This window comes from Rutilus rutilus (assembly GCF_951802725.1).
Source record: "Rutilus rutilus genome assembly, chromosome: 3".
In the NCBI taxonomy this organism is placed as follows: Eukaryota; Metazoa; Chordata; class Actinopteri; order Cypriniformes; family Leuciscidae; genus Rutilus; species Rutilus rutilus.
In genome coordinates, this window is record NC_140211.1 from 23,300,245 (window position 1) to 23,312,305 (window position 12,061).

The 12,061-nt window shown below is 37.0% G+C and overlaps 1 protein-coding gene across 1 annotated transcript; it reads left to right on the forward strand.

The window, feature by feature from the left end:
• The first annotated feature begins 1,829 nt into the window (after nt 1–1,829).
• paqr5b (progestin and adipoQ receptor family member Vb) lies at nt 1,830–11,824 on the forward strand. Its single transcript, XM_084404256.1, has 8 exons — nt 1,830–1,929; nt 2,199–2,326; nt 4,109–4,314; nt 5,094–5,220; nt 6,195–6,239; nt 6,511–6,607; nt 9,466–9,610; nt 10,606–11,824. Exons 1-8 carry the CDS (start codon nt 1,876–1,878, stop codon nt 10,863–10,865), a joined length of 1,062 nt encoding a protein of 353 aa, XP_084260382.1. The 5' UTR covers nt 1,830–1,875; the 3' UTR covers nt 10,866–11,824.
• The last annotated feature ends 237 nt before the right edge of the window (nt 11,825–12,061 follow it).

Below are 12,061 nucleotides of genomic sequence, written 5' to 3' on the forward strand. Positions count from 1 at the left end.
AAAGAGCAAGGTTGAGGAAAGTTCAGGGAGACATTCAGAGAGGATCTAAGAAACATAAATCAAACAAAGCCGAAAACAAAACTTGGCAACACACAATTTTGACGCTGTATAAGAGATGTGATGAATATAAAATAAAATAAATCAGAAAAGGCTGCCATCATGGGGTGACATTTGGCATTGCCGTTTAACTGTTGCATAACCACTAAACCTGCTTCACCCACACCTTCACTGTAATATTTAAACACCTTCTGTTGTAATATTTAAACATATTGTGCAATGTCTGCTTTACAGTCAACCATCATTTCATTTCAAAATCTGCACACCAAAATCACAACATGTTCACGTTGATATGTTTTTAAATGGAAACACATTTCCATACTCGTTTGACAGGATATGGTTGATAGTATATTATGTACCACATTTATCCAAATATCACACTTGATTTGCTGTAATTATTATTCTTGGGAGGTAGCAAGAATACCCCCCCCCCCCCCCCCCAACACACACACACACACCACCTCTCTCTCTCTCTCTCTCCATCCACCTTTGCCTGCTGTAATTGTGTTATTATTCTAGGGACTGAGCAAATAAAAAAGCAGACAACAAAAGATAGAAATACATTTAGGATGTTAATGATACTGACACACACCCCCTCTCTCTCTCTTCTTTATCCACCTTTGCCTTCTAAGCCAAGTTCATTTTAGTTTACCACACTAACATAGGCCTACTATTCACTTCTGCCAAGGTAAGAGGTAAAAAATGATTTACCAATAATTACAGTTTGCTTAAGATACGTGTTCTTGAATGGAAATAACGTTTCTGCATTGTCATTGGATTAGAACAGACAGACGAATGACATTGACTCTGTTTTAGCATGTTACAATTAGCATTGTAAATATAAGTTATTGCACACCCTCCATTCATTACACACCTTCACCTGCACTGACTGAAACTGCCTAAAACACTCCACCCTGAATGAGCAAGTGGGGTATGTCCCAGAACAGCACAACAAGCTCAGTTTTCCATGTATAGGTAGACTGGGGCAATCCAGTGACCCTGTTTGAAATATAATAATGCAAATCTTTATTATTTTGTGCCAGTCATGCATGATTAGCTTGAGTTCAAAAGTGAGAAAGGTGAACTAAAGAAGGAGAAAGCGGGAAATAGGATTTTTGTTGACATAATTCTTAAATATTTGTATTTGTCCTTAAATGTATCTTTTATATATGCTGCATCTATTGAGAAATATTATTACAATTTAAAATAAATGTTTACTATTTTAATATGTTAATTTATTCCTGTAATCAGTGTATTCAGTGTCACATGATCCTTCAGAAATCATTCTAATATGCTGATTTGCTGCACTAGACACGTATGTGTTGCTTTATATTTTTGTGGAAATCGTGAGACATTTTTTCAGGATTCTTTGATGAACATTTGATTTAAAATAGATTCTTTTGTTAGAGCTTTTGATTTACTGAATGTGTTCTAAATACAAGTACTACATTTCTTTCAAAACATCATACTGATCCCAAACTTTTGAACGTACTTCTATGCGAGACTGTTGTGTACATGTTAGGAGTTAAACTCTCGGATTCTAAAACAATGTGTGCTTCTGAATAGTTCTTGTGAGCGTTCTCACCTAGCCGGTGTGTCAGGTATGTGTGTGTGTTTGTGCCAGGTGTGTGTTTGTGCCAGGTATGTGTGTGTGTGTGTGTTTATAGAGGTTGATGTCTGTAGGTGTGATGACAAGGGCAGGGCTAACCGGGCCAGTCTCTGGTCAGGTGGAGTGGAAGAGTGTCTGTATGTGCATTTTTGTATCTGCTGGTGTGTTTATGTATCTGCCTTTCTCTGAGGGCCATTCATCTGGGAAACATGTTCAGCTTGATCAGACTACGGCGTGTCTTCACCGTCCACCAGGTGCCCAAAGTAAGTTCATTCATTTAACAAAACACAAAACTGATATTGTGAGATTTTAACTAGTTTAAGGTGTAGATAAACAGAAGGAAAGAATCACTGGATTTGTATTTTCTTTTATTACTGTGCAACCTGATGTGCAACAGTTGGAAGGTCTGTAGCCAAACATATCATCATATTCATATTAATGCTTTGCGTTATTTTGTTGGCTTGATATTTTACCTGTAGAAATAGCTGGTTTGTCTAAATGAGGATTTTCTGTGACTCTTTTCCCATGTTAGGCATTTCATGAGGACGGTATCATCTCTGGATATCGACACCCTCGTAGTTCGGCCACAGACTGCGTGTTGAGTCTTTTTCAGCTGACCAATGAGACTCTCAATGTCTGGACACACTTTCTACCAACATGGTATGTTATCTCTCGTGCTTGCTTTCTCTCTATGTATGCATATCGTCCTCTCTTTGCCACTTTCTCGGTATGGCTTTTACAATAAAACTTGTTATCTCATAACTCACAGACATAGTATAAACTTACACAACTACAGTGATACAACCCTGGGTTCCATGGCAACAGTATGGGTGTGTATCCATGTGCGGTGTGCTGAGACTTACAGTAGTTTGAATTGAGATCCTCCACAGTGGATTCTCACGTCCCTCACCGAGGGTTAACCCAGCTGAGTCGTTCTTAGGAGAGTTCACCTTGCTGGATGAACACAGAAGGTCTACCATCACTGTTAATGAGCTCCTGGCGTAATTCTCACCAGAGCTTTCTCCAGACGTAAACATGTCGAGAGCTGCTTATGTCAACTTTGATTCTTTAACCTGTGTCATGTGTCTTTGTTGTAAACATTTTGGTATGGTAACTTACTATGTTAGCTGTAATGGTCTGTTATAAGCTGTTATAAGTGTTTTATTTTAGATAAATGCCTGCTTGTTGTCATTGCATTGCTTATTTTTCCAGACAACTTCCATCAAGGTCTGTGAACGGAACTAAGATCATTCAAAACCTTATTCACTCTACCTGTACATAAAATGTCTCAACCAGCCTCATGTTAACCAATGCTCTACAAAAAGTCACAGACATGCAAATGCTAACTTTTTCTTGGGCATGTAATAAATGGAACACATTTAATGATGAATATTATATTATTTTTATATTATAAAAATGATACATCTTATAAACGTATATTATTATTATTTTTAAATAACTACTCCGTACTGGCAAATTCCTGCATGATAAAATACTTGCTTTGAATAAAATTATTAAATGTAAATGTAGTTCACAGCAAAAACACATTGTCATTACTCGTCTATTTAAAGTATGCCATATCTCAAAGCTAACACATCCTCTGATCCCACACAATGGTTAAATACACAGTCAACTGACAGTAAATCAATAGGACAAAACTTGGAATCTGTAACTTGACTCCGTGTTAATGTTTGGTTATATTAAACTCTTTGATCCCTCTAAAGCAAACAAGAGTAAATCAGACATGTAAAATTCATCAGATTTAAAACCCAGATTTAGTACGACACCTTGTAATATCAAGGCAGGGCTGACATTGCTTATGCTCTGATGCTCTTTGTGAAGGGAATGTTATGTTCACGTGGATATAGCAAACCAATAAAATGTGAATGTTTTTTCTTTCATAAAAAAATCCTCTTTGTGACTGCAATCAATATTTGTTCATTTTTAATCTCTAATGACTGCAAGACAAAAGTTGACTGGGGTGCATGGGAACACTGAATGTAAGGAGTCTGTGCCATCTGTATTAATTCTTATCTTTACTGTATAGCTTAAAAACAAGCTTTACCGGTGCTCTTTACAGACCTATAGAAACTGATAAGACAGTTTGTTTCTGCATCCACCTGTCAGACATATCCCTAGTAACAAACTCTGCGAACAAGTCAGGGCAAGTTAAATATTTCAATACAATCTTCTTTCTGGCCTTTGTCATCCTAATCTTTTGTTCACTTGCCAAGATACAGATTCTGTAGTTTCCATATCAGCTATCTGGTGTGGAAACCATGCAAGAAATTGTCCGTGGAAAAGAGAGGAAAAAGTCAAAGGACTGAAAATGTATATTTTAAATCTCATGCGTAGAATGTTGATTTCCACTTTTTTTGTTGTGAGTGGCAGCATTGCAGAGCTGTCAACATCATTGTCTGCCATCTCCCGTCTCTCCGCCAGGTATTTTCTTTGGAAGTTGATGACAGTGTTGTTGATGGAGGATGCGTGGTATAATGAGTACACATGGCCTCTGCTGGTCTTCTTGTTCTCCTGCTGTGTGTATCCACTGGCCTCCAGCTGTGCCCACACCTTCAGTACCATGTCTTCCCGCTCTCGACATATCTGTTACTTTTTTGACTATGGAGCACTCAGCCTGTACAGTCTCGGTAAGAGAGGAACACACAGACACATTCACTTAAACACTATTAGTTCCTTGGCTTGTTATGGGAAATATTGCCATAAAGACAAAGTTCAAACTTCAAGGTTGTGCACTGCATATATTTAAAAGGCACAATGGATTGTTGACACAATTAACGCAAATACAATTTACATTACACAACAAAGTACATCAATTCTGTACATTATTTCCAGGAATGACCTGATAATAAAAATTCATCCAACACAGTTAAACTAATAATTATAAAAAAAATTATAATATGTAAAAAAATATAATATGTTTTGTGTAAATAAAACAAATTAAAAATGCTAGAAACTAAAATCAACCATTTTAAATCACAATGTTATAATGCACAGTATGGAAAAATAGATAGTTATTATCTAAAGCTCACTTAAATTATTAGTTTTTAAAGATCATCATAAATGATCTAAATGATAAAATGAGAATACACAATCAAATAAACAGATCAATTTAGAAATCTCTAATATCAGCCAATAACTGGTATGGTACTGATATACTGTATTTTTTGCATATCTAATCATTTTGAACAGAGTAATCTTCATTTAATATGTCTATGAATAAATTCAATAGGTAAGTAAAGTACATATAGTAAGTACAATACAGACAAATTGGGACTGCACTATTTGGAAGTAGTATTTATGTGTATTAATAAATCACACTACAAATGAACACATTTTCACACGTCATTACCAAATCCTCCCCTCCACACTGAGATGTATTTATGTGACTGATTGTATGTTGATGCAGGTTCAGCCATCAGTTACTCTGCATATGTTTTCCCTGACTCGTGGGTGAACAGCACATTTCATTCGTACTACATTCCTGTAGCTGTACTAAACACCATCCTCTCAACCAGCATGGCCTGCTACTCCAGGTAAGGCTCCTCCTTGCTAACAAGTTACACTGAATGCAGAAATGCAGTTTGCATAATTGCGGGTTATGTATAGGTGTGGAACAACCTCTAATAATCTTTACATCAGTTAGAGTGACTTTCAGGGTAAATTTATCCTGAATACTACTAAAACACACTCATTTGTATAACACAATTTACATATAGAATTCAAAAACTTAGTATAGTGCAGGGACTAGGAAATATAATTGGTGAATCATTTTTGTCAATCTGTTTATTTAATTGAGTTGTTTGACTAACTGATTCACTAGAAAGATTCAATTCCAAGCGCAATGACTGCGTCCGGAATAGTGTTCACTCTCTGAGCAGGTACTTTTCGTAACTACGCTGTCATTATCATGTGACCAACCAGCATCAGTTGCATCGCTTCACTGCTTTTCACAACTCCTCTCCCGTGGCCTCATGGGATAGTAAAAAAGTCCACTGGATGCGCACTTCAAAATCTCGACCCGAAGTATTAGGTCATTCGGGGACTGTTTGTTCACTGTTTAATGAATATGAATTTGGACATACTACTCTTTCCACATATTTTTCACCTACTGCAGTATGCAGTGCTGTATGCATATTCACATGCAGCCTATATATTAGAGAGGACTGTTTCCCTAAAATGAATCGACTTGAGACAGAGGACCGTTTAGATGAGTGTTTTCCTCAGATCAGATATTAGCAATGTAGCGTTTGATCATACATTGGTACTCGTTGGATAAAGTTGTTAATGGAAAATAGTTATCTTAATCATGCTACTGTAGTTAAGTTGGTGTACCCTACTTTTAAGTGTAACTCCCCAACACTGACGCAAATAGCACCATGAAAGAAAATCTTCTACATTTTAAATAACGACATGTTATGTCTGTGCTACAGTTACTTGTTATAAACATGATACAGCATATGGCAGCTTCATAGATTAATAATATTTTAATTTCCACTTTTTTGCTAAGGCTTGGCCTACCATTCCTACACTATAACCATGACATCGATGAAAGGTAACATAATGTGTCAGAATTCTCTGATGCTCGCTAATGCATTTTCTAAATCTGGCTCTTTCTTTAAATGCCTTCTAACCCAATAAACAAATGCTCTATAATATTATCAATGGAAAACACTTCCACCACATGTGGTTATGTGTTATTCTGATATGAACAATCACCCACTTCTGTCTGCTACTAACAATTACATAACACCTCACCTCTCACACTGAAACTGATGTTAGCATTAGTGAACATAAAAATATGTCTTTCACTTCCAACCTTTCAGATTCTCTGAGAAACCGAGCCCAAGGCTGAGTAAGGTGTTTCGAATTCTTGCCTTTGCCTACCCTTACCTGTTTGACAACATTCCTCTCTTCTACAGGGTAAGTTTCAGCATACTGCACAGTACAAGTACATACTGTAAGTTTCAGCATACTGCACAGTATAAGTACAGACTGTACGTTTCAGCATACTGCACAGTATAAGTACAGACTGTAAGTTTCAGCATACTGCACAGTACAAGTACATACTGTAAGTTTCAGCATACTGCACAGTATAAGTACAGACTGTAAGTTTCAGCATACTGCACAGTATAAGTACAGACTGTAAGTTTCAGCATACTGCACAGTATAAGTACAGACTGTAAGTTTCAGCATACTGCACAGTATAAGTACAGACTGTAAGTTTCAGCATACTGCACAGTATAAGTACAGGCTGTAAGTTTCAGCATACTGCACAGTACAAGTACAGACTGTAAGTTTCAGCATACTGCACAGTATAAGTACACAGACTGTAAGTTTCAGCATACTGCACAGTATAAGTACAGACTGTAAGTTTCAGCATACTGCACAGTATAAGTACAGACTGTAAGTTTCAGCATACTGCACAGTATAAGTACAGGCTGTAAGTTTCAGCATACTGCACAGTACAAGTACAGACTGTAAGTTTCAGCATACTGCACAGTATAAGTACAGACTGTAAGTTTCAGCATACTGCACAGTATAAGTACAGACTGTAAGTTTCAGCATACTGCACAGTACAAGTACAGGCTGTAAGTTTCAGCATACTGCACAGTACAAGTACAGACTGTAAGTTTCAGCATACTGCACAGTATAAGTACAGACTGTAAGTTTCAGCATACTGCACAGTATAAGTACAGACTGTAAGTTTCAGCATACTGCACAGTATAAGTACAGACTGTAAGTTTCAGCATACTGCACAGTACAAGTACAGACTGTAAGTTTCAGCATACTGCACAGTATAAGTACACAGACTGTAAGTTTCAGCATACTGCACAGTATAAGTACAGACTGTAAGTTTCAGCATACTGCACAGTATAAGTACAGACTGTAAGTTTCAGCATACTGCACAGTATAAGTACAGGCTGTAAGTTTCAGCATACTGCACAGTACAAGTACAGACTGTAAGTTTCAGCATACTGCACAGTATAAGTACACAGACTGTAAGTTTCAGCATACTGCACAGTATAAGTACACAGACTGTAAGTTTCAGCATACTGCACAGTACAAGTACAGACTGTAAGTTTCAGCATACTGCACAGTATAAGTACACAGACTGTAAGTTTCAGCATACTGCACAGTATAAGTACACAGACTGTAAGTTTCAGCATACTGCACAGTACAAGTACAGACTGTAAGTTTCAGCATACTGCACAGTATAAGTACAGGCTGTAAGTTTCAGCATACTGCACAGTATAAGTACAGGCTGTAAGTTTCAGCATACTGCACAGTACAAGTACAGACTGTAAGTTTCAGCATACTGCACAGTATAAGTACACAGACTGTAAGTTTCAGCATACTGCACAGTACAAGTACAGACTGTAAGTTTCAGCATACTGCACAGTATAAGTACACAGACTGTAAGTTTCAGCATACTGCACAGTACAAGTACAGACTGTAAGTTTCAGCATACTGCACAGTACAAGTACAGGCTGTAAGTTTCAGCATACTGCACAGTATAAGTACAGACTGTAAGTTTCAGCATACTGCACAGTATAAGTACAGACTGTAAGTTTCAGCATACTGCACAGTACAAGTACAGGCTGTAAGTTTCAGCATACTGCACAGTACAAGTACAGACTGTAAGTTTCAGCATACTGCACAGTATAAGTACAGACTGTAAGTTTCAGCATACTGCACAGTATAAGTACAGACTGTAAGTTTCAGCATACTGCACAGTATAAGTACAGACTGTAAGTTTCAGCATACTGCACAGTACAAGTACAGACTGTAAGTTTCAGCATACTGCACAGTATAAGTACACAGACTGTAAGTTTCAGCATACTGCACAGTATAAGTACAGACTGTAAGTTTCAGCATACTGCACAGTATAAGTACAGACTGTAAGTTTCAGCATACTGCACAGTATAAGTACAGGCTGTAAGTTTCAGCATACTGCACAGTACAAGTACAGACTGTAAGTTTCAGCATACTGCACAGTATAAGTACACAGACTGTAAGTTTCAGCATACTGCACAGTATAAGTACACAGACTGTAAGTTTCAGCATACTGCACAGTACAAGTACAGACTGTAAGTTTCAGCATACTGCACAGTATAAGTACACAGACTGTAAGTTTCAGCATACTGCACAGTATAAGTACACAGACTGTAAGTTTCAGCATACTGCACAGTACAAGTACAGACTGTAAGTTTCAGCATACTGCACAGTATAAGTACAGGCTGTAAGTTTCAGCATACTGCACAGTATAAGTACAGGCTGTAAGTTTCAGCATACTGCACAGTACAAGTACAGACTGTAAGTTTCAGCATACTGCACAGTATAAGTACACAGACTGTAAGTTTCAGCATACTGCACAGTACAAGTACAGACTGTAAGTTTCAGCATACTGCACAGTATAAGTACACAGACTGTAAGTTTCAGCATACTGCACAGTACAAGTACAGACTGTAAGTTTCAGCATACTGCACAGTACAAGTACAGGCTGTAAGTTTCAGCATACTGCACAGTATAAGTACAGGCTGTAAGTTTCAGCATACTGCACAGTACAAGTACAGACTGTAAGTTTCAGCATACTGCACAGTATAAGTACACAGACTGTAAGTTTCAGCATACTGCACAGTACATAATTCTGCCTACCTGTTTTTAAACATACTACAGTGCAAGTGATGTTTATGCATCTTACAAATTTATAGTTTAAAGTGAATATGTATACACTTCATGGTGTGACCTGTAATTATTTTTGTGTTGCCTCTTTCCAGTTGTTTCTGTGTGTAGGTGAGGGTTGCACTGATAATGAAGCAAACTCCATTCATGTTCCCCATATATTGTTTGCATTTCTAACCGCCTTCCTGTTTGCAACCCACTTGCCTGAGAGACTGGCACCTGGACGCTTTGACTACATAGGTAAGTGATGAAAACATAAATATTTTGTACAGCGTATATCTGTGCTATGTATTTGTGTATATTTCATACATTATCTCTTTTAAGAAGACCCTATGGGTGTGAACTAATTGATTACCGAGGGTTTTTAGAATACAGACAGTCTGAATTATAGTGAATGTTAAATTATCAAGTTTAAGTTTCAAAGTTTACAAAGAAAATTCAGAAACCATACTTAAAGCTGCAGTATGGACTTTTTGCTTCTCTATCGCCATCTCTGTTTGAAACATCAAATTGCAAGTTGTCGGAATGATCAGCCCTGGTTGTCGCAATCCAGTCAAAAACCATGCCAGTATTTACCCTCATTTTAGCACGAGCTCTGTCGCTTTCCCTTGGTTTTGTTTAGCAGTTTCTTGATTTTGACAACAGAGGATTAACCAGATGTCAACAATGATTATCGTTTAGACCTTTCTATTAAAAGCAGCCATCTAGATGATAAGTTTATATCTGAAACAACTGCATCCTCAGCACACGCCATTTAGTACTCAGGTCTTTTTTTCTTCTGTAAACGGATGTGACGGTTTTAATTTATGTATTTATTTGTTACATTTTTTATGTCTGATTGTTTTTTTTTTTGTTTTTTTTTGAGTGTTTATGTTGTTGTGAAAAATTCAATAAATAAATCATATATATATATATATATATATTTAAAAAAACGTGACGTAACCACGCAAAGGCAAATGACCTCAAACTGCGAAATCAGACCTGACAGCTTAAATTATAAATCATTTTTATAAGCTCACCGTTGTGAATCAGGGTAAGCTAGAGAGACGGTTTTGAACACTTATGTCGTATGTACTTGCTCAATAACAGATTTTTGTTATGTGTTAACCAAAAAAAGTTACATATTGCAGCTTTATTTCAAGAAAATTACTCTTTAACACAGGTCCACAGGTATTTCATCAGCATATCTTCATTCAGTGTTTCTCATGTGAATGGTTCTCTTCTGACCCCTACAGGCCACAGCCATCAGCTGTTCCACATATGTGGAATAATTGGAACACACTTCCAGATGAAGGCCCTTGAAACTGACATGGTGCTTAGACAGTCACAGCTGCTGGTCACTGCTCCACCTATTACCTTTAACAACACATTTGGAGCAGCTCTGGTCTGTGTGTGCATCAGTCTGGGGATCATATGTCTTCATAGTCTACCTCTACTGTACAGCCACCCAGATACACACCCAGCAAAGAATGAAGGAAAGAAATGCAAGCACTAAAAATCTCCTTAAAACAATGAGTCTCTGAAAGATTCATTGCAGTCTTGCACAAGTTACCAAAGTTATTATAAAATATATCTAGGACACTCTTACTAGATATTACATTATTAAAATCCTCAAGAGGGGTTTGTTTGTTTACTGTAGCTATGGAACCTGAGATCGGAAAGAGTAATGAATGTGTTAACTGCATGAACACTACTTCTCAGGGGAGAGCAAAGAAGGCACTAAATCTCGGGTCAATATAAGTCATGGGTATAGTGTATAGAAATACACTCACTGAATAAGTGAACAATCATGATTAGGTTTACAGTATCGAACTTGAAAATGTAAATGTAGAGTAAATTCAACAGAAACATTCTAATGTATATAAATGATTAAATAACCTACTGTAATCCATGGACTAAAATTGGTGAATTTTAGTGAATCGGTTCATTTAAATGAATTGTCTGTCGGACTAAGCTGCATATGAAAGAGAGGATCGGTTGGGATGACCTGATTCACTAGAATGGAACAAACTCTCCTATGATACATATGAGAGAGGAACATTTGGAATGAACCGATTTCACTAGAATGAATCAGACTTAGGAATGAGAGAGAAGGAACATTTAGGTGGGTGCATTTCTTTTATTTTTTTTTAGACATTAAAAAACAGTGACGTAGTTTTAGGTTGTAATCTCTGGACATGCAGTATATTAGGTCAATGGGAGGCTGTGTTCAACTCGGTCCCATTTCTTTTATGATGTACAGACAAACACACTCGTATACCCAGATCACAGACCTCAACAAATGAACTAACACTGTTGTAAGAAAAAAAAAAAAAGTAGCAATGTGCCGAATCTGCCAAAGTCCACCACAGGGACAACAATGATTTATCATACTTATTTCTTTTTTGTAAACTTGCATAATACTTTACGTGGGATCAACAAAAAACAGTGTGGGGTGTATTACATATTTTCATAGCATCAGGTCACACCTTGTGTAGCCAAATCGAAACTATTTATTGTTTCCAGGATTCTTTATAATAAAATATTTATTTCTTATCAGCCTAGTCCTGTTTTTATTCCTAATTGTGACCTAGCTCTTTTTATAAAGGCGATGCAAAGAGAAGTATATTTTATATACACTGCCCTCTACAGCCTGCAAGCAGCAATAAACACGTTCTGAGTTGATAAGGGAGATGTGTGACAGAAAGTGTG

Bases quoted from the DNA above. Each gene is read 5' to 3' on its own strand.
- paqr5b (XM_084404256.1), top strand. From the start codon at position 1,876: ATGTTCAGCTTGATCAGACTACGGCGTGTCTTCACCGTCCACCAGGTG. The intron at 1,930-2,198 runs GTAAGTTCATTC...TTCCCATGTTAG, and splicing joins CCGTCCACCAGGTGCCCAAA to GCATTTCATGAGGACGGTAT. The intron at 6,608-9,465 runs GTAAGTTTCAGC...GCCTCTTTCCAG, and splicing joins ACATTCCTCTCTTCTACAGG to TTGTTTCTGTGTGTAGGTGA.